This window comes from Camelus ferus, chromosome 20 (assembly GCF_009834535.1).
Source record: "Camelus ferus isolate YT-003-E chromosome 20, BCGSAC_Cfer_1.0, whole genome shotgun sequence".
Classification (NCBI taxonomy): domain Eukaryota; kingdom Metazoa; phylum Chordata; class Mammalia; order Artiodactyla; family Camelidae; genus Camelus; species Camelus ferus.
The window spans coordinates 824918-848184 of NC_045715.1; the positions used below are offsets into that span (position 1 = coordinate 824918).

Below are 23267 nucleotides of genomic sequence, written 5' to 3' on the forward strand. Positions count from 1 at the left end.
GAAGGAGAGGCCGCCCAGAGGAGCAGCCCTTCTGACTCTGCAGGCCATGGAGCCCTCGATACATTACGTTAATGAGTGAGTGTGTGCCCGACTGTAACAGACACCAATTTAAACAGTCTCTTAATTTAGAGACAGGTGTCACCATGCTTACACGTTATTAAAACATACAGTATGTAAACTTGTAAAACACACGGTCTGCACAAACACAGGCACATTATGTGCTCCATGCTCTATAATCAAGAGAAACATACTAGGAGAGGGAGAGGAAGAGGAGACAAAAATTACTTTACTGGCTTAAATAAGCTCAGTTGTGCTAAAGGCAGAAGCCGGCCGCAAATGCCAGCAGCTGAGACAGGGGCGGACATTCTCCTTGTCCATCAGACGTGGCCGGTGTGGGTGGGGGGGTCTGATCACGGCGGTCCCTCCGGGACCTCAGCTCACAGAGGCGCCTCCTTGGCACAGGGCCGGGAAAGAGCTGGAGCCAGGCTGGCCCTCAGGCCCCGGCCTCCGAGCACATCTGCCCGCAGGGCCGCCCGCCCTGGGGAGGAAGAGGGCACTGATGATCTTAACATGGTCCGTACAACCAACTGCTCTACGTTTTACATTTAACAGAACAGAAAGAGTTTCTGCACTGAAGTCAGTGGTTTAGAGGTCTGAGTCTGAGGGCATTTTACTGGAGACCTGGACTGTGTGGCTTCCAGAGCTGGAAAAGCGCCACGTGTGCAGGAAAGCGTGGGCCTGGAAGAGGTGGCAACTGGCCGCATGGACTGTACACGCAGGGAGGTACGGAGACCTCATGTGTGTGCCGCACACACGTGCAACTGGCGTCCAGGTCGAGACACGGGCCTCTGTCCCCCGCGCCCCTCCCGTCAAGGCCCGTCCCTGGGGGTCACCTCCCGGCCTGGGCTCGCACGCCCCACACCCGGCCCCGCTGTCGCGCAGGAGGCCTCGCCTCCACGACCAGGACTTCACAGGACAAGCGCGTGGGGCGTAGGCACCTATGCTGTGCTGGCGGACACCTAGCTGTTTCCAGATTGTGGTGCCGCGTCTCCTATGCATAAACAGGTGACGTCCCTGTTCATCTCCGGCGGCTGTGCTGGTTTTCCAACTGGAAGAGAAGGCAGGACTGGGTGTCCCACAAAAACACTTCATTGTCAGCATTAGTCTACGTGCAGTCTTGCTGGATACAGGCCCCATGTCCAAAGCAGCACGTGCTCTCATTTTAAACGAAAGGATTTACACACCTGTTCTCCTTGGAATAAAAGAGGCACAGCACAAAGAAGACAAACGCCCAAGAAGACACACCGATGTCTCCTCTCACGAACACAACCCAACCGTGCACACAGGAGCACTAATTCCCTTCATTTCCATCACACCCCAAGTCGCTGAAGGCGTCTCTGTGGTTCCGTAAAATGTATCATCACACAAACTCGCTCAGTGACTCGTTCCACGCAGACCCTCAGTCCCCGTTACCCCAGTCGCAGGCTGTCACACCACCGCAGTCAGAAGTGACAGCCTGTGCACGAATGAGAGCTGGTTTTCAAACGGGTCACGTCTACGCATCTACGTGGGGCGCCACTCAGCGTCTGATTATCAGTGTGAGACACCAGCAGAAAGCGACCTGAAGAAGATCACCTCCCGAGCCGGCCTCCTGCGCAGCGTGAAGGCTGCGCTCACGGCGTCGAGTCGGCGCCTCCAGGCAGCTGCCTTGCTGAGGTACTGCTCCTGTCACTGAGAACCTACGGGCTCCGGGCGCCACTGCTGGCCTGTTCACACAAGGGAGGGTTTCCCACCTGCGTCAACTTGCTGATGAACTGAGACAGAGAGGAAAGGCCCTGTTCCGTCAGCCAAACGGGCCCCAGCGGCCCTGGCCCAGTGTCCTCAGCTACGGCCTCTGAGCCCCTCCAGGCCTGCTGTGGACTCCCAGGAAACACTCCGGACGTCGTGGTTCTAAAAACACACGCAAGTTTCCCACTGCGATGTATGGGTTAAACAGCCACAAAACAGCTCATCACTGAGCGGGTCGGCCTCTGCCGTGTGTCACTGGGAGAAGATGCTCACTCAGTGCACGCGGCCCCTCTGGAGCCCTCCCGGTGCCCGGAGACAGACGGCGCTTCTGAGCCGGGTCTGTGACGGGTCGGGGGGCACGAATCACACAAAACCCACTCTACGGCTTAGTTTTTCCCTCCAAATTCGACAGGAGCGCGTCCTCTCCCAGAATGGGTGGGTTCACGTGCTTCCGTGCTGACTCAGCGGGTGAGCCAAGGGCGGAGGCCCCAAAGGCAGACCCTCCACAGCCCTTTATAACCTCCCACCCAGAACAGTCTGAGGACAGGTACCTATAAATCCAGGGAGACCGTCACCCCCAAAGGCAGCCAAGGTCACACGAAATAATAAAGCGCTGAGATGAAGAAGGGACGGAAACGAAGGAACACCCATGCGACCCCCATCCCATTTCCCGTGAGGCTCGGTCGCGTAGCGCGCAAGCCAATTTCAGTAGACGACTCAGGTTGTAAACTGGACAGAATCGGGTGAGGAGAACGGTCAGGACCCTCCCACAGGACCTCGGGGTCGCAGGGCCTCAGGCTCGTCATGACAAAGCAGACACGCAAGAGGCCAGAGGGACGCTCAGACGGGACGCAGCCTGTCACCGCCCGCCTGGCAGGACCCAGGACGTCAGGGAACAGGCCGTCGGTGCTCCTGGAGCCTGAGTCACCACCAGGTCCCGGGGCTGCTGTCCGATCACACAGCGGACTTCGGACGAGACCCAAGGAGAGTGTGAGTGTTGCAGGGGAGCTGGGGCACGAGGGAGGACGAGGAACGGTGTGCAGGGAGTAGATGAGACGCTCCCGCCTGTCTCACCTCTTCACTCCTGCCCAACGGCCGGCTCCATGCCTGGGGCAAGAGCACATGGTGGGTGTGACGCCCGGACCACCAGCGAGCAGGGGGCCTCGGGGGCCGGGTGGACAGGGTCCCCAGCCAGGGAGGGAACAGCTTGATAACTAAATCATAGCAGCCACGACAACGAACTGAAACGCGTTAAACATGCTCAAGCCCCGGGTTAATAAAGACAATGAAAACATAAAGAGCACCTTGTCGATCACATTTAGAAAACATGAGGGAACCTGCTCGCTCTGGAAACTAAACAGAGAGAAGGATCAAGCACTACCCGCCTTTTCCACGTGAACTGCACTTCAGAGCAGCCAGCCTGCGGAATTCTTGAGTTTTAATTTTGTTTCAGCTAACAACCGCGGGTTTGTAACCCCTCAGGAAATAACGGATCATGGCAACAATTACCAACAAGGCTAAAACCAGTAGATGAAGAGTCTATGCCGAAGTTTTAAAGGCTGGAGCGAGCATCCGTCTTAACGTTACAAACAGGGAGACAACCAAACGCGCTGGACCTCCTGGTGGCAGAAAGTGAAGCCAAGTCAGACCTAAAGCTCCTCAGGCCCTCACCAGCCACGGGTTCCCAGGAAACACAGGACAGTGCGGCGCGGTGACTGACACCACGAGGAGGCAGCAGGGAACCCTGGAAGCGAGAACATCTGCAGAAGCGCCCAACTCAGTCAGCAGACAAGCCCGAGACAGGAGCCCAGAGAAGGAAAGCAGCACCCTCGAGACACAGCAAAAGCCAAAGCAAAGCACAGATCCCGCAGAGCCCTGATCTGAACAAACCGTCCAAAAGGGATTCTGAACACTGACTGGATATTTGATAAAATAAGGAATTACTCATCTTTTCCAACTCTGATAATGGTATTGAGGTTACGTTTTTAAAGAAATCGGTCCTTATCTGATCTGTGGGTGGACGAGATGATCATTCGCCTGGGATTTATTTTAAAGCAATGACTCCCGGGGGGGTGGGAGCAGAGGGCGGTGTGCGCTCGCGGCTGTTGGAGCCAGCCCCTGGGCCACGAGCTTCACTTTGCTGTTCTCTCTATTTTGATAAAAGTCTAAAAACGTCCAAAGTAAGTTTAAAAAATCTCTTTTGCACAGAGCACATTAGTTTACCCTGCTGCCAAACAGCTATCAGTTTAATACACAATAAAGTAAATACTTCAACAGATAAGACATGCAATGAAGAAAACACACAGGTCATCTCAAGGTCAGTGAATTCCACCCTGAAGACCATCAGAGCCAAAACGTAGCTTTATTGAGAAATGCTTGGCAGGCAAAGAAATTGTAACCAAATGTCCAAAACGCTGTACAAATGGTTTTACAGCAATGACACTAATGCATTAAACTGCTTATGAAAAAGGAGAAAATGTCCAGAAAAAAAGTGAGGTTAAACAGCGAACGTGTGATTTAAAAAGCGACGACCGACTGGGGTTGTCCTTCTCTGGAAAATGTGAAACTGCTTTTCCCAGATAAACAGATCAAACCTGAGTTCATTAAACCCTACCTGACAATGCTTTTAAATGAAATGAAGAAGTCCAAGGAACTGGTAGAACTATCTTCTGAGTTCAGTCCCGGGGAAGACCACCGACTCGGACTCTGTCTCCAGCTGGCAACTGTTCTGACCAACCGTCCCCAAGGCCAGGGCACAGGACAGCTGGGAAGACTGTGTCACCGGCTGTTCCCACCTGCGCTCCGCACGCAGAGACGAGGACAGGGCCTTAAAGCGACATCCTCGGGAGGACCCCGTCCTCTGGACAACCCTGGGAAGGTGAACAGTGCTCAGAGGCCCCTGGGTGAGGCCTGTCCCACGAGCTCCGACGACCTCTGAATGGGCAGTTCACCCGCTACTTCTGGGAACTGTTGTTATTTAACTAAGTTCTCTTCTTTAACATTAATTGGATTAAAAAAGACAACTCAATCTGACATTCTGCGTAAAGCATCTATTAGTCTAGAAACTAAGCTGTAAACTGGCATTTTACTTGATGTGTATTTTTCCGTCGCCTCTGGCTTGAGTAACTTTTGCCAAGATATTTCTCATTAATCAATCAACTGACCGAGGAAATACGCTGAGGAAGGTCTTCTCTCAGCATCCCGTGGGGCCTTCCTGCGTCCCCGAGGACAGCAATGCTGCGTACCTTCGGGGGCACCGCCACCGGCGCACCCTCCCTCAGGAAAGGCCCACCCCAGCACTTGTGTGGGGAAGCGTCCTGTCCCCAGGGAGGTGTCGCGGCCACGGCCGCAGGGTCTCCACACTTTGCGCTCGGCCTCCCGGGTCTCCGTGTGCCTGTGCGAAGGCCACACCACTCTCACTCCAGCAGCTTTCAAAGTCTTCACACCGAGCACTGGGGGACCCCGACCCTCCCGCTCACCCAGGTTGCTTCAGCCACCTGAAGTCCCTTATCTTCCCAAACAAGTTTTACAATTGCTTAAAATTTCTTCAGAGAAGCCTGCTAGGGATCCGACTGGGGATGTACTGAACCTACAGACCGGTGTAGGAGAAGGGACTTCTCAACGACACTGAAACGTCCAACAGGAAAACCCAGAGCGCGAACCTCCCCACTTCTGCTGCTTTCCTTTGACTCCATTCTGCAGTGACTTCCAGTTTGAGTGAAGATGTCTTAAATGCCTTTTATTCAATTTATTCCTAACTTTGCATATGTTTTGATGCTATCATATACGGAACTTTAAAAAGTTTATTTTCCATTTTTTTTGCTGTATATAGTTGTATTTTAAATACACTTTTGATCTCTGCATATTAATTCTATACCCTGAGACCTTAATAATTCACTTGTTAACTGTGATTCCTCAGGAACTTCTACGTATGCAACAATTTTATCTTGGAACGCAAACACCTTCACTCAGTCTGCTCTCTCCTGACCTTCCTTTTTCTGGCGTTACGGCAGGGTGACGCTGGACAGCAGTGAAAGCAGGCACCTGGCCCCCACGGTTCACCCTCACAGGAGGGACACCAGCCTCAGGTTCTGTCCATCCTCCGTCAGCTTAGGGGGTCTCCTTCTACTTCTCAAGTTGGCTGAGAAGCTCTGCCGTGAACAGATGCTGGATCTCGTCAGCTGCCCTCACTGCACCTGCGGAGATGACCGCACTGTGTGTCCTTCTTAAGCTGTCGATACAGTGACGGGTTTCTCTAACTGTGAGCCTGAGATAAGCCTTCTGTGGTCACAGCACTGCACAGTGACATCACTTTGATTTCCTGAAAAAATCAAGCTTTTCCTCCCTCCCCAGTGCTCGTGGGGGACGCTCCTCCCCCCAGGCTCTGCTCTGGGCTCACGCAGGCTTCACAACATGCAACTGGACATGTCTCCTTCTCCTATATTTTCTGGTAAAACTGGCATCATTTTTTCCCCCTTAAATGCCTCGTAGAATTTACTAGTAGAACCATCTGGACTTGGAGTTTTCTACAAAGAAAGGTTTTTGACTGTGAATTCAATTTAATAAATTATAAAGATTTTTCTCACATCAAACAACTGATTATCATTTACTAACATTAAAAACCACAAAGTCAAAAGTTCACCATTTCTCCGTTGGATGCGTGTCTGCACCTGCTATGACCCTGTCCGGCTGTGGGCCCGTCTGTCCCTCAAAGGATGAGGCCCCCTCCTCTGCAGTCGGCTTGCTCTGACTCTCCAGGCTTCAGGCAGTGGTTTTCTGCATTCTGTGCAGTTTACAGTTTTACCTGTGGGAGAGTCTGCCTGATACAAGCTTTCCCACCATCTCAGAATGCAGGGCTCCTCTCGTCTGAATTTCTGATTCTGGGGCAGCCCTAATGAACGGAGCACACTCACGTCTGTCGGTAAAGCCAGCACGGTCCCAATCACCTGAAGGCGCTGAATGACCTGAGTGCCAGGAGGGATAATAAGGCTGACTTCACTAGGCTTTTCTTCATAAGTTTGGCTAAAGTGTTTTTATTCCTCCATCGTCAAATGGTTAGAAAAATGCTAAACATTGTTTAAAAAAACCCTCTTGCAGTGACTAGAGACTCCCTGCAGCCTGACGTGAAGGCCCTCTGGCCACACCGACTCCAGCAACGACTCCAAAGTGTGTCAGGAAAGCCGAGAGATGGCGGCCGAGGTCTAGACCCACCCGGGCCACGGGACTATTGAGCGGAGTGCGTTTCTGTGAAGAAAATCAGCGCCACAGGCACGTTTTCATGCCTGCATGGACTCCACGGCCGCGTATAAATTTCTTTTTAAAAATAAAAATGTATGCTCCTTGCAAATATTCAAACCACACAAAAGTTAGGGTGCAGACTGAGTTTTCTGGAGCCCTGCTTCCCACCCCTTGTCAAGACACATTTGCACACAGCCCAGGGCACATGTTGTGATGACACTGATGTGTGGACAATACCTGTGTGTCCGTCTCACGCACGACAAGGGGTGCACAGGGTGTGGTGGACACACTGGTTTGACCCAATAACCAATGCGTGTTTAGGTTGCTTTTTAGTTTTTGCTCTTATAAAAGTATTTCAGTAGACATCACAGTACCTATTTTGCTAGAACTTCTACGTAAATTACACGCCCACGCTGTGTGCCCACTGAGTCCACGTGCACAGCGTGCCGACTTATTCTCCAGGAAGGAGGACATGACAGCCGCTTCTCCATACCTTTGCCAAAAAGCAGGTGTGTTTTATCAAGCTTTCAAACATGTGCCAATCTGGAGCGTTTTAAAAAATGACAGCTATTTTTATTTGCATTCTTCAGGTACTGATGAGTTTTAATGTCTTCTAGTGTCTCGTGTTTCAGTCCACCGGCGACTTTCAGGGTCTGAGCCCATTCCTCTCCGAGGGCTCTGGCCTCTTCCTTGTGGCTTCCTACAGATTTCCACGGAGGCATTAGCTCCATGTAACATCCCGGCCTGGTGCTTTTAGGTCGGGCTGCCTGGATCTGCACTCCGAGCCCAGCCCCCACATCCTGGCTGTGTGGCCGCGACGAGTCCTTCCCCTCTTCCTGCTCGGCTGCCTCGCCTGTGAGGCGGGGATGAGCCCCCACCTGCACACGGCACAGACTCGACAGATACCACCCCATTCCTACGGACACGTGGGAACATGCGTGTATGTGGTAGCGTGTGCCTGGGTGCAAGACTTACTATTTTCAAGGACCCGCAAGCATTTCATCCACTTTCTCAAAGGGCAACGCCAAGCTCTGAAAATCAGATAAAAGACACCACTTCCCTTATCTGCAGTCCCGTAATATTTCTCCTATTCTCCAGAAATGCTAACATGGTCTGAGCTAGAATCATTTCAAGTCACAAGGTGTGAGACAGACGCAACTGTGCGATGGCTCTTCCAGAGGCCAGACAAGGAAAGCATCTGAACAACAGACCCCGGGAGGCAGCCACCTTGAGGAGAGCCACCCGATCCGCCAGGCGCCCTGCGCTGGCCTGTCTCGTGCCTCCTTGCTCTGAGTCGTGGGAATCTGCGGCCCCTGCCTGTGGCCGAAGCTGAGCGCCACGCGGCGGGGCCGGACAGCACTGGCACCGCTGTGGCGTCGCTCGCCCTGGACCACACGCGGCGCCCGTGAGCACTGCCCTTCCTGCTGCCGCGTCAGGGACACACGTCCTCCCTTCCCTGGAACCGCGATGACTACAGAAAATACAGAAGCACTTTGAGTTACAAATCAGCAAGGTACTTCGCCTATAGAAAGTTAATTTTAAATTCACATGTCAAGTATCTTTAAGGAATACAAGCAAATCTGTTTTTAGACAGAAAAAATAGTTAAAACCAGTATTTATGCGAAAACTTAATATGTCTTAAGGATGTGGACTTCCATGTGTGTTTGCACATGGAGACTAAAAACATTTTCAATTTAGCTAAAGAAGATCAAATGCAAGGACTCAGAACTCCTAACAACGGTGGCTAACAGAACAACTGCACAGGCAGTTGAGTGACTCAGAACTAGCCAGAATAACCTTCCTGACACACACACAAATGCAGAGGTGACAACAATGTAAATATCCAACTGTCAGGTTAAAAAAGCACAACCCAGCTACGGCTTTAACGAATATCTCTTCTTGAATCGTGAAATTAATCAACTGGAGTTTTTTAAATGACTACATACAGTATCAGAAACTAAATCCACTGCTAAGTACAGCAGTAAATAATCAGTTACTTATATGATTTGCAAAATTCAGTTTTAGAGATGAAAATTCTAAAATTCATACTTAAGTTGTTAATTGAAATTATTCTGGAAGATTAAAGTCAAACTATTTTGACGGTTCACCTTACACGAGGTCTCGACTTCAGTCAACTTTGAGCAAACTAAAAATCACTGTATGACTGTTTGAGACTGAGGTTCAGTTAGGATCACGCAGTCAAACTACACAAAGAACACAGCAAAATGCAGCTGATACAAGTGAGACCGACCCCGACAGCCTCCCAGAGGCTGTGGGACCAGAGGAGCAGCAGGCGCACCGCTGGCCGTGGTGCCGCCTGCTCAGGAGGGGGCTCATCCCAAGCAAAGGGCCCCCGCCCTCGAGGTCACATGGCAGCAGTCTGTTGTGAATGAGAAGCTGCCAGGCAGCCGTTACCCCACCCAGTACCCATCACCACATGACGGCAGAGGAGGGACGATGGGGCACTCGAGGCAGGCACCTGGCCGCAGGCAGTGGGACCCCAGCCCCCAGGACCCGGCGCTGCCGTCCTGGGACTCCGCACAGAAGTTCCGCAGAGTTCACCTGCGCTGCCCTGAAGAGCACATTACTCTGTGGACGGTGACGCCGCAGGCCTGCACACGTGTCTGCTGTCCCTGCCACTCCCATTCTAATCCAAGTGCAGCTACACGGAGCTTCCACAGAACACAAGCGCCACCACGCTCGCTTCAGTTCAGTTCAACAAATATGAACATCTCCTGCGCCCTGTTCACTAAAAAGTGAACAAGAACATTGTATGATTTACTTTCCTCTTAGAGAAGATACTGAGAAAAATCACCACAAAACCACAGACCAAACACTCGGAAGATAAACTGAGGCATGACCCGCACATTTACTAGGCTGTAAACGGAACGGCCTCGTCCCCCGCAAGTGCGGAACACACACACGACACCGGCCGGCGCGTGCAGGCCCGTTGCGAAGGGCCGGACGGGCAGGAGCAGCCCTGTCAGGTGCAGGCTTCCGCCCGAGGGAGGAGGGGCTTCAGCAGGGGAGCAGCAGGTCCAAGTTGTATTTTAGGAAGACGGGCTCTCCCAGCAGGCAGGGGCTGGGACCAGGCCACACAGGGCGTCCCCATAAGAACTGGGGACGGGCCGGAGCAGGGGGCCTTTGTTCGCCCTGGAGGCACAGCACGAGGGCCGATGTGACACGATGTGACAGGACGAGGGAGGAGAGCCTGTCGGGGGGGTCATCTGTGAGGACAGCAGCAGGAAGACCGGGAGCTCACTGAGTGGGGAACTCACTCCAACTCTGAGGAGGGACTGGCAGAAAGACCAGCGGCCTCGAGGCACACAGCTCGGGGCCAGCAGCACAGGGCAGCCGGGGAGGGCGAACCCACAGAGGACAGGAGGGCCACCGGCCAGCCTGGGACCGGAGGTGCCACGGGAGGACCAGACCTCTCAGGAAGAGGGTCCAGCCACGGGCTGCTCGAGACACAGAGCGAGAAAGGGAGCAGTCCATGGGCCCCCACTGGTGCCGGACGTGGACACTGGGGGTCTCAGGGCAGACAGGGAGGACGGGGGCCGCACAAAGCCTAAGGAACAACCCAGACGCCCGTCTAAGGCCGGGCTGCAAAGAGAAGAGGGCGGGGCCTGTGATGACAGCAGAGTGACCAGAGCTGCTGCCCCAGGGCCCCCACCACCAACCCTTGGCAGGTGCCAGTCACTGGGTCCTTCAAGAATGTGGGGTTCAGAAGATGGGAACAAGCACGAGGTGCTGATTCTATGCCAGACACAGGCGTGATGGGCACACAAGTGACTGAAGCGTCTGCAGGGAGTTAATACTTGGGATGTGCACGTGCACGCGTGTGTGCAGAGCCTGCCGTGTAACGACTCCTTTATTTGCGAGTTCAGGACTGGTAAACCGTTTGCAGCAGAGTGTGGTGAGATAATTCACCGGAGGGGACAGGGTCGGGGCTGCCCCCTCCAGCTCCGGCCCCAGGACAGGAGGGGGCCCCTCAAGGGGAAGCAGAAACCAGGCGGGTCCGCAGAGGCGGGAGCCCCACACAGACAACGGGTCCGCAGAGGCTGGGAGCCCCGCACAGATGACAGCTGAGTTTTGTGACTTGTTCCCTTGAGCAGAAAATAGAGAGATTTTACTGAGAAACAATTCCACGAACTGCGCCTTGTAATTCTGAGCCTTTCAGTCACTGTTCTACAAAACACTTAAATGACCCAAAGTCTGGGAATGAGAAAGGAGTTTTCTCACATCTTTGTTTAAAAATTCTCCCAAAACAGGGAACTAAAACACATACAAGAATAGACCTGTTCCGTCCGCACACAGGGGAGTTACAGGAGCCGAAAAGGTGCGATGGGGCTCAGAGAACCTGAAAACGCCCCTCCCGATGTGGGACCTTCACGGGAAGGCACTCCTCCTGGATGGACCCCGAGCAGAGCAGCCCCGTGGGAGCAGCAGGGTCCCGGCCACTGAACAAACACCCACTGACCAGGCACCGGGCACCTCGCAGGAGTCCAGACAATGCAGACACAGAGTCCAGGAAACAAGTGTCTCTGTGAATCTGAAAAGTTGCGATAAACTTCTGCGGGGGCATCTCCCACCTGAACTGATACAGATATTGCCACCCCCAACCTCCTCTAGCAGTCACCTGTTCTCTGCAGGAAGCCCTGCTGGGGATGCAACACACTGAACACAGAAACTCCAAGTCAACTGGACCCAAGCGTTTCAAAAGAGTGTAGATCAGAAGTCCCAGAGGCCACTGGCAGATGACCTTGAGAACGGTCATTTATGGCTGAAAGTCACGTTTGTTCACGTGGAGTCACACTCGCTGCTCACACAGAGGGGGCATCTCTTCAGTCTCCCTGGAAGCTGGCCACTAAACACGCCGTCAGGGATTTGGCTTGAAGGAGCTCAACCAACGTAGTAATGGCTGGTGCCGAAACCACCGCACAGCACCCTCCTTGTGAGTAACTGTCTTACACAGAAAATGTGCGAAAGGCTCACAGGTTAGCCCTGAGACATCAGGCCTGCTCCCCACTGGCCAAGTCACCCCTCCAGCTGGCGTCCTGACACTCAGTGGAGGCCTGAGGAGAAAAGGGTGCGGGGGCGGGCCTCGCAAGGCCGGGGAGAATTACTGTTTACGCAAAGGCAAGGTGGTCGGAACGGGCCCCTGGGAGAGTGCGGGAAGGCTGGGCAACAAACTCCCCGTGTGCCGGAGAGGCTGCACGGGTGGGGGGCCCGCAGGGGCGCACTGGCTGCTTTGCAGATTTTTGTTTAAGTTAACGAGACGATACCACAAGTTACTGACAGGATCAGACTTAAACTGTAAAAGAATACATTTGGGATGTGAACTGTAATCTGGTTTGGAGCCGGGAAAGCCTGTGTGCCAAGTAACGGTTCTGGCCAGGGGCATTCGCCCTCGCATGCCCACCAGGACGGCAATTCCAGGAGTTAAACAGCTGCAGCCACATGCGTCTTATCAAGTTGATGATTCTCGTTTTCAGCTTAAAACCCGGGCATCACAGCATTGCTGCCCCCAACGTTGAAAAGGTAATGAAAACCAGCGGCGTCTGAAGAGCACATTTACGAAACACACCACACAACAAAAACGAACAGTGAGCGACGCAGGTGACGAGGTAAGAGCGTGAAGGTTAACTCAACCCGGCGACAGCTCACGGGAACCCAGACTCACAAAACCCAAAGAACCGACACCCCGCGCGGACAGGGCCGTTTCTGCGTCAGCCTGCAGCCGCACACAAGCACCAGCAGCGGCCTGACTCCGTGTGCTCTACACTGCTTCACACAGAACAGCTACTCGGTCAACCAAAACTCTCACCGCACTCAGCAAGCAACAGTTACCCCTAAAATGCAAATGGTCAAGTGGTGCGAGTGACTTCTGCTGACGTCAGCGACAAGCCCGGGGCGGCAGTCCCCTTCCTCGTCCACCGCCCTCTGCTGAGTCTGCACAGTGGCCTCAGCTCGGACGTCTCCTCGAGCCCCTCACCCTCAGCATCAGCAGTCGGTCTCATGTGGCCGTGACCCGTGTCCTAAGTGCATTTTGGGACTGTCACTCGCAGTCTACCCCTCTGGGCAGGAAAGGAGTGTCCCAGAAGCAAGCGTCAGTCACTGAGAGGGTCGAACGCTGTGAGGTGTAAGTGCTTGTTCTCTGGGACTGAAGAACATCTTTAAGCCAAAAGTCTGCTAAATCCCAAACTGTCAAAAAATGGGTTTATGCTGATAAAAAGTTAAAATCAAACTAATCCCTCAGTAAGTATGAGAAAAATGGGAACAAAAGGAGGAGCACCTCCAGCATGACGGGTGAAGCGAAGCCGCGCCGGCGCCCAGGCTGCGCCGGCGCCGGGCCGTACCTGTGGGCGGCAGGCAGTCCTTCCAGTCGAAGTAGCCGGCGTAAATGCCTGGCTCCAGGGAGCCGACGATGGGGTCTGCCTTCAGCTCGATGTAGCTCTCAAAGAGCCTCTGGTCCAACTCCTTCAGTGAGGCCATGCTGACCTACAATCAGAAACACGAACGATCACAAGCCACTGACCAGCAGGTGAAGGAACAGTAAAGCAACGTTAAGTAGAAACCTCAGTACATCTTAAAAGCACTTGTCACTTTTCCTACACAAAGGCATGAGTTTTATTTCACTTCCGGTAGCAGAAGCCAGTCGAGCACAGCCGTCTCATGGGGGGCTGAGAACAGCCCCCGGAGGCCCCGAGGCCATCACAGGAAGTGCAGCATGTCGGCCAGCAGCGCGCCAGGAGCGAAGACACCAGAGGAAAGGCAAGGAAAGTTCAGGTGGAGGCAGCTGAGCAATTAGAGACGAGGGGGAACTGAACCGGAGGAAAACGCAGCTGGGTTTCACGTCTGTGGCCTGAAAGCACCTTCTGAGTGCAGGGCTGGACCGCACACACCCAGGCCAAGGCCGCCGGGGTTCCTAATTTCTAAACAATAAAGCGAAGGGGAAAACTATTCAAGCTTCTGGACCAGAGAGATAATTTACCATCCACACCAGGCTTCTCAGCTGCAGTGCTGGGACCTGACATCTCGACAGGAACGTCCCCCAGAGGCCAAGACCGGGACTCCACATCACTGGCCGAGCCCAGAGAGCCCTAGACTGAGGAGGGAACAGGGGCGGTGACCTGGCCCCCTCCACCCCACTCCTGGAGTGTTTAGAAACAGAAGCCGGACAGGTGATGAGCGACTGGGAACGGGGGCACAGGAGCGACTCTTCGAAGAAAAGAGGCGTCCCCGAGGGCGGGCGGGCCCAGTGAGGAAGCCTGCTGACCGGAGGCGCGGCGCACAGAGCGCGGCCGCACCGCACGCCTGCACCCGCAGGGAAGGAGGAGGGTGCAGAGAAGAGAGGCTTCACATTAATGCCCGGCGAGAAGAAGAGAAAACTCAACTAAGACAAAGTGGAAGGAAAACGAAGGCAAGAGCAGAAATCAGGTTAAGTCTTTAAAGTCATCGGTGCCCAAAGCAGGTTTCTGGAGGGTTGTTACAGTTTGTGTCAGTAAGTCTGACAACACAGAGGAAACGGACAAACTCCTAAAAAAGCAACTTTCTGAAAAGACAAGCAGCCCTCCGTGCACGGGACTCATGAGTCCATCGCTTAAAACGCCTCCACACACTGGAGACCCCAGGGCCAGATGGCCTCGCCGGAGCCTTCCACCGAGCACCAGAGGAGGAAATCACATCACACACAGGCTTTTTTCACAGAGCAGAGCCTGAGAACACTTCCTATTTTGTTTAATGAAGCCAGAAAAACCCTGATGTCAAAACTGGCAAGCACACTGTGAGAAGAGAAAATTCCAGACCAGGAGCCCTTGTGAACCGAGACACGAGAGACCCAACAAGCTACTGGCCAACCGGGTCTATGAATAAGCGAAGAAGCGGGGTTGTCTCAGCAGGACGGAAAACCAGGGCCGGACAAGGGTCCCCGACGCCTGCTCTCAAGACTGCACCAGGGGCCTCGTCCACGCAGTGCAGCGAGATGAAGGACCAGAGGAGGAGGACAGCTTCTGTTCAGCACACGCGGTAAACCCAGCATAATGTAACTATGGTAGTTCACACCACGTCAGAGGCCAAGGAGACAGGCATCAACCTGAAGACAGCAGCTCAAACCACAGAGCCTCCGGGAAATGGAGACCCGGGACACTGGGGCAGGCAGAGATTCCGCAGGGCACTGGGGACACCAAACATTCACAAAAGGCGATAAACCTGATCCCACCATAGTTTAAACTTCCTACTCAGAGTCACCACTGGGAAGCAAGCAGCGAGCCACGGACTGAGAGAACGGGGCGTCCATGTCCCTGCAGCCACACGGCTCCCGGCGTCACTAACAGAAAGGCAAGCAGCCAGCAGTCAGCGAGCACGCACCCTGAAGGGCGCCTCGGGGAGGAGGCACCTGAACACGCACACCCATACGTGCAAGGAAGATGCTTAACATCACGTTTATCCGGGGAAGCCAGCAGAGCTACGAGGTAGGCTCGAGTAAGAAGGAACATGGTGTGTCAGTGAGCAGGTGGGGCGCCGGGACACGGTCGCGCTGCTGGCTGCGCTTAATGAGACGCCCATTTGGGAAAACGGCTCGGTTTCTGTCAACCTGTTCCATGACCGGCAATCCTGCGCCCAGGAACACACACAGGAGTACAAAGCCCACCGAGAGCAGTGGCCACGTCCCCTGCACCCATATTCATAACCACCAAGACGGGGAGCAGCCCGACGCCCACTGCCAAGGGTAACTCCGCCAACTCTGCTGCCCGAATTCAGCGAGAAAAGACATAAATTACTGACAGACACACAATTTGGATGAATCTCAAAAATTATTAGGTCAGAGCAAAAGCAGCCAGACACAAAGGCAACGAAATTGGGTTCCACTTTCCTTGAAGTTCAAGAATAGGCAAAACTAACCCGTGCTGACAGAAATCGGAACAGTGGTGAGAGGGGTGCCCGCTGCCTGTCTCCAGTGAAACATGGGGGAAAACGTGCTAATTCAATAACTGTGCCTTCAGACACAGACGCGCCGGCAGAACCAGCAAGCCGCTGCTGCGGGGCACCTGACCCGGAGCAGCCGGGGCCGGGCAGGCGCACGGACACTCGTGAGACCACCGTGTCCTCCTTGGAGGCAAAACGCGAGCCAAGTGCTCAGACAGCACCGCCACCTGCATCACGGCAGGCGGCCACGCGCGCACGTCCCGGAACAAGACGCCCGCCGGCGCGTGCCCCACCTCCCGGTTTCTACATGGGGTCTCAGCTCACGCAAAGTAGTTGAAGAAAAGTAAAATCATTATTCTGACTTATTTTAAAGTTTCCAATTTAAATTTCCTACTTTACTATTTCCAAAATGTTCTGGTAAGAATGCTGTTTAAGAAATAAGTCTCTGAGAAAGAAAAAAATAACAGAAAAAAGCCCCGTTATTTTTTTCAAAAATGACAGAAAGAGTACGTTTAACGGAGCCGTCTCTGTGGACATGAACTCACCAAACTATAATCAGAACATCTGTGCAAGTGAGCCTGGATTCCCAGGTCCAGTCGAACTAATACAGTTTTATTCCTTACAACGGATGGCTGGACAGGCAGCAAACTGACAGTCCTTTATGCTCCTGAACCAACACTTGTCAAACGTGGACAAAACAGACACCAAATACAGAAAGAAACCCTAAATCCTTGTGCATGAAGCAGGATATGCTGTCAGTCGGCCCTGGGAGGGCTAATGAGGACCCGTCAGTGGGACCCTAACCCCAACCTCCCGCCCTATTCACTAGACCTGCCACCCGCACAGACCCAGTCGGGGGCCATGCCCCCACCCCCACACTGCCACCTGGAATTACACCGCTCCGGAGCACGGTAACCACCTTCTCTGACTTAGTAACAGCACCACAGAGAGGTTCTGGAAGGGAAGAGCAGCTCCAGTGACACGCAGCAGACACAGGTCTCCGCGAGGTCAGACACTGCAGACGCAGCGGGGGGAGGAGAGTGGAAGACAGTCCCAGTCACCACAGAGAATCAGCCGCGGGAACTCGGCAGGAAAAGGTAACAGACTCGGAGAGCAGAAGACCTAACGCAGATCCGACACGAGCTCCTGAAGGAGAGAAAGGAGTAAACAGGGAAGAACAGACATCTAGAGAGAATTAATGGCTGAGAATTTTCCAGGACCGAGTAAAGCTATCAGTCGGGGGAAAAGGCAAAAAAAAAAAAAAAAAAAAAAAAAAGTCCATCAAGAGAGACATCACGGGGACCACAGGGCTGGAGACAAAGAAAACACCCGAGACGCGGCCAAGGGAAGCCTGTGACCCCCCCCCCCACCCCGTGACAGCCAGAAAAGCACGAGGACGGGCAGGCGGAGCAGGCGGACAGACGGAGTGGCGGACAGACGGAGCGGATGGGCAGACGGAGCGGGCGCAAAGGCCTGGCCCGGGGCGCATGGACCCTGGTCACAATCGAGGCAAAATCTTTTCATGCAAAGCAGCATTTCAGAAAACTCACCACATGTCACAAAGCAAGTTTCAACAGAGATGAAACCATGATATTCTCTGACATCAGAATCCTTAGCTTAGAGATCTCCAACAAAGAAAAAACTAACTCCTAATATGGAAACTAACTGCTCCCTCAATTTGGAAATTTAAAATCACACGTCTGCATGCTGGTGTGTCAAGGAAAAACACACGATTAAAACTGGAAAGTACGCCTCGAACAACTAAAACACCACGTGCAAGTACGTGGGACACAGCCAGAGAGGAAAATTCAGGGCCTTAAATGTTCGTATTAAAAAGGAGAGGCTTGGCATCGACAAGCCATGTGAACAAACCATCACGCTCAGCACCCACTCACTGCATCAGGAGATGCGCAAGGGTGCACAGAGCTCAAGGCAGCCAGAGCGGCTCCTGGCAGGATTCCGGCGAGGCTGATCGAAGAAAAAGACTGAAAACATCGAGCAACACTAAGTATTAAAAGCGGTCATGACCACAGATGCCATCGAGATTGAAATAACATGAAACTATCATTAAATAATTTAATGCTAATAAATTTGAAAATGTAGGCAAAAGTGACAAAGTTCAAGAAAAATACAGATGACGACATCTAACAAGATGAAACTAAATCTTTTTTTTTTTTAAGAGGAAACTAAATCTGAATGGTTCTTTAGTCTTTAAAGAGAACGAACCAGCCATTAAAAATCATCTCACAAAGAAAATACAGGCCTAGAAAGTTTTACCAGAGAATTCTTCTAAATATCCAAAGAACAAGTAATTCCAACTCTTTTACAAACTCTTTCAGAATAAGAAAAAAGGGGACAGTCTAACTCATTTTACAAATTGGCATAACCTACATGGAGCAACACGGGTAAACCTCAAAAGCAGTACTGAGGAGAACGGGGGTTCAGAGGAAAACACGCACCACATGTAAAGCTCAAACACAGGTAATGATGCACAGCGTAGGACTCAGGAACCGCAAAGCGCAGAGGTGACCCCGGGGAAGGGGCGACGCGGGGCGCCCCGCGGGGCGAGAGCCGCTCCTTCGGAGGGAAAACGCGTTTACCGCGGGAATGTTTGGAAGGAGCTCACCTTTGCTCCAACGCTGAGCCAGTCACAACGTGGGGCTGACACCACGCTACGCCAGCGGCCCGAACAGAGGACGCGCAAAGTTTGGTACCTGCAGTTCAGGAGCGACTCAGACTGTTCAGACCCGATTGCTACAAGGACCCTCCCTGGACAGACTGAAAAAACACTCCTTGTCCCACCTCCACATTGGAATATCTGAAAGAGACTGGAGGCTTCACACAAAATCTCAATCAAGAATTTAATGCCAGACTTGTTGTTTAATGACTACATGCTTCAGTCAGTCAAAAATCTTCGATTATCCAAACCCTAAATTAGATAACTGCTTTTAAAAGACTGGGACAGGTTGAAATAGCATTTTACATATGCAGAAAAAGTCCTTGGAACTATGCAGTTACAGCTCACAGTGATAAAATTATGAGCTAAAGTTTATTAACCACATAGCTCTGGTTTTCCCTTCTCAAAGGTCTCAAAGAACTAATGACTTGCAGCAAATCTGGTTTGCATACTTAAAATGCAGAACGCTGTGTTTCCTTAACCCTCTCAGCACCTTTAGAAGGAACTCCTCTAGAACAGACGTGCACAGAAGGAAACGCGTTTCCTTGCCCAGCAGGGAAAGGTATGCAAATTAATATACCATCAAAGAGTATTTTCATCCATCGAGTTAAACCCTCTCGTCAGCAATGATGGCCAGCTGTGACGGGACCAGCTCCCGACAGGCCACCTGACAGAGCTCGCCAGGCGCCTCTGGAGTCCACCGTGAGGAAGCGAGAAACGCGACCGAGAACCACCAAAGCAAGCTGAGGGCTGCCAGTAGGAAAAAAGAGGGAAAAAAAAAAAGTGCATCCACACTAACAAAGATTATAAAGCCATAAAACTCCTGGAAAAGTGCTCACAGCAGACCAGCGCTCACTGCAGGCTGGATTCAGAGACGCTTCACCTCCTCCGGGGCACGGGCAGACACGGGGACGCGGCAGAGCCACAGCGCCAGCTGGCACACACACAGGCGTGAGACCGCCGTGCGGTCTTCGGTACTGAGGACGACTTCAGATTTTTTTTAATTTTCGGTATTTTTTTTTCCTAAAAGTAATGACTGGGTCTTACTTTTATAATTAGGAAATAAATGCATAACTGGAGAAAACATTTCTGAGACTTGAAACATTTCTTCCACGACATGGAAGACCCCTAGGGCACGTGGGTTGCTAACGGGGCCTGCCGCAGAGCAGGCCCAGGAGCTGGTCCAGTAAATGTCACGTTCACCACTTCACGTTGTCTCACGGAAGTCCAACATGACACGTGTTCATCAACCAGCCTCACGTCCTTTTCTTTGGTAAATTTTCACGGAAACAATTTTGTTCTTTAAGATCTGGTCCTGGGCCAGAAAGCGTTCTGGATTTAGGGCAAGAAAACTTAATTTTGAGTCCTGCTACTTACAGGTCAACCTCTCTGAGTACCTTTCTGTTTAAAAAAAAAATGGAGTTAATAATAGTTTCCTTAATTACTTCAGAGTTATTTGCAGCAAATAAAACTGTCTATATAAAATCATTCTAGTTTTAAACAACGAGCGATCATTAAGCTTTAATAAGCTCCTAACAAGCATGAGTACCTGGGTGCTGCTCCTGTGTTAAAATTAATTCTACTGTTGAAGACAAAGAACAAGCTAAAAGGAATAAACAAGGCTGCCATCTCTGTGTCTCTCTGGGCAGAAGTACCAACCAGGAAGCAGAAGGAACGGTGCCTGGAGAGCCCTTGGCAATGCCCCGACCACGGCTGGAAGGAGGCCCAAGAGAACTTCGGGGTCCGAGCAGCAGACGACGCTACGGAGAAGCTCAGGGAGCCCTCCCCTCCGAGAGCAGGGGCGGCGAGAGCGCGGGTGGGCGGCATGAGGGGGCCTCGTGCCCTGAGACTCAAGGGACCTCGGCCCCCAGTGTCACGTCATCCGCCGTTCGGAAAAGGAACTATGAAAAGCAGTGGCGGCTGACAGCCTCTCCACCTCAATGCAAGAAATATACTTCACTTGACTGTCACCAAGAAATTGATGGATTCACTCATAAAAAACAGAATCAGCACAAACACTGTCATCAAAATCTAGTTTACTGTCTATTCCTTTAATACACAGCGGGATGACTTCCAAATATTCAATTCCAAATTCTACGTCCTGGCAACCGCCCGCCCGGCCCCTCCCGGCCCCGTGACCGCAGGCGGCCTGGAGGGGCCTGGAAAGGACAGCAGAGCCCGCTTCCACGTCACTTTTTTAGCTTGCTTCTTCACGACGCAAACCGAATTCCACGAAGAGTCCCCACTTACAACTCAGTAAAACCTAGACACCCAAACTGACTGCTTGTTATAGTATGCAATTCCTAATCATTTAATCTGCTTCTAAAGTGATAAAAGATTAGTGTCATTATCGTTACTGCATGAAAGCGAAGAGCCCACATTCTACAAACGCTAACTTCTCACTGCAAGAGACCACCTTGCAATTCTTCACACAAAAATTTCTGGAAATAAACTCAACATTTGGCCCTACAGCCAGAAGTCACAGCATTTCTCATCAGGATGATTAATCTTTACGAAAAGGCAGGAAAACAAAAAACAGCCACCCACTCTGACATTTTCAGTCTTTGAAAAAAAAAATCCCAGTCTAGTTCATGAACTAGAATCATCACCACGAAACATGTGCAATCCATCAAGAGTGCTTTCTGATTCTAAGATTAACAAGATCACTATCTTTCTCATTCTTCACTCTGAGAAAACTGCACTGACATTAAAAAAGTGGTTCTAGCTTAGTTTTACTTAGAAATCTGATAAACCTTTGACCAGGAACCAACCTTTAATAACAACAAGATTACTTCATTTTTTCCTTTTCTGCTTACTTGAAAAATATAAACAACAAAGTGTAACATCTAAAAAAACCCTCCTCCGCTGATTTACACAGGACCTGCTTCTGTCCAGCCCTTGTGTACCTTTCAGTGAGACCCGGCACACCCGCAGCACGGGCCGCCAGTCTGTGTGCACGTGTATCTGTGTGCACACGTGTGTATATGCACATGACCGTGTGCGCACACGTGTGTACGTGTGTGTGTGTGAGCGCCCAGCACCTCTGCATGTGCTGGGCCGCGGGACGGGAGGGAGGGAGCGGGAGCTCCACGGGCGAAGGGTCTGCCCTGGCTGGAAGGAGTCAGAGGTGACTCCTGAATACGCGGGTTTGCTGCCTTTCTCTCCTTCCCGCCTCCTCGGCTCTGAAGAGCTCAGGTGGGGAGCACAGGGGCTCCAGAGGAAGCGAGCGACTCAGGGAGGGGGTGCAGGGGGCGCGGAGGGAGGGAGCTGGGAGCACGGCTGGAAGCTAGGCGGGGACATAGCCACATGTCTGTTTAACTTGATCACTTACCTGTGTTATTTTTTCTATTCCCTGGAAGTTGTGCTTTTCAAAATGTTCTGCGATGTTTCGGAAGGTGTGACGCTCCAGGTAACAGCAGTTACTGAGGACGATCAAAAGTCGCTGCTCCTAAAACCAATCAAATGCTCAGAAAACTACATTTATAGAAGCACAGTGGGGGACAGACAGGTAAGACTGATCAGTTATAATCTCTCAGTGTTGACATCCACACTCAATGCTTCGTTTTTCCAATAGAGAGAGACACAACATGGTCTTTAATTGTACGGACTGCTCGTTAGGACGCAGCACACGAGCCAATGACGTCCCTGTGGCATGTGATGGCTGTCCGGGGACACAGAGAACGGAGCGGAGGCCAGCGCTGCTCTTAGGACAGGGGCCGACCGCACTGTTACTCTATCTGCTACTCTTCGCAACAACAACAAAGAAGCTATAAAAAATTGACATTCCAAAGTAATTTAAAAAATGTACAAACTCTTAAGAGACTGATTTCTACATTCTTCATAACTTACAAGAAAGCTACAATGCTATCCACAGACGGGCTCCTTCAAAAAACGGGGCCTTCACAGAGGTTCCTCTGTGAAACAGTCTCCTCTTACGGGGAGTGAGGGGCAGAGGCCAGCAAACCCCCCACAGGCGGTCACGCAGGGACCAGTCTACACACCCCAGGCTTCCAGCTGCTTAAGGAAACTTCGTATCAAAATTACCAGACCCCAAAGCTGATGAATAAAGCATCCTCTTACAGCTCAGAACTGCTACAGGAACACGAAGTTCCAGGAATGGCACTGGCCCTGCTCCCTCAGGTGAGGGCTTCTCTGGAACAACTGTGACTAATTTAGGGCCTTGATTGAGATCCCATGACTAAAAACTAAGGCAAAACTTCTTTCCAGGAGAAGGTCACACCCACACTCTGCCTGCTGTTTTGTGCTCATCCAGGTAACTCAGGCTAATGTCAGTAACCCGGCAGGTGCACAGACCACAGGCTATGCTCACCAAACCCCCATCACCCCTAGAATTCCACTTGGTTCCTTCACAATGTGTAAAACTCTCCATGTCTTTATTTAAAACTTCATTTTTAATTCATTTCTGGCAGAGTGTGACCTATTCACTGCATTTTGTGGTCATCAACAAACATAATTAAAAGGCCCAGAAATTATTAAGGTGTTTTCAAAGCAATGAAAGGTTATCAACGCTGGAACAACTCTACAGATGGGAAACAGACGCTTAAACAAGGTAAACTCCTCCACATTGTGTTCAAACCGTGTGAGACGGGCCAGGAGGTGCCAGGTGAGGCTGGGA

General features: G+C 51.9%; 1 protein-coding gene across 12 annotated transcripts in view; it reads right to left on the reverse strand.

Annotated features, from left to right (window-relative positions):
- Positions 1-23267, reverse strand: part of EXOC2 (exocyst complex component 2) — a 142754-nt gene that overhangs the window by 37539 nt on the left and 81948 nt on the right. For 11 of the 12 annotated variants that reach the window (XR_004313306.1, XR_004313305.1, XR_004313309.1 and 8 more), the window contains 2 exons: positions 21963-22079; positions 13386-13527 (listed from right to left, as the gene is read on the reverse strand). Coding sequence is in view for 3 of the 12 variants with exons in the window: in XM_032462377.1 (XP_032318268.1) it covers positions 13386-13527; positions 21963-22079 (259 nt within the window). In the remaining 9 variants the exon portion in view is untranslated. The remainder of the gene's footprint in view (positions 1-13385; positions 13528-21962; positions 22080-23267) is intronic. The other variant, XM_032462379.1, reaches the window with a different exon arrangement.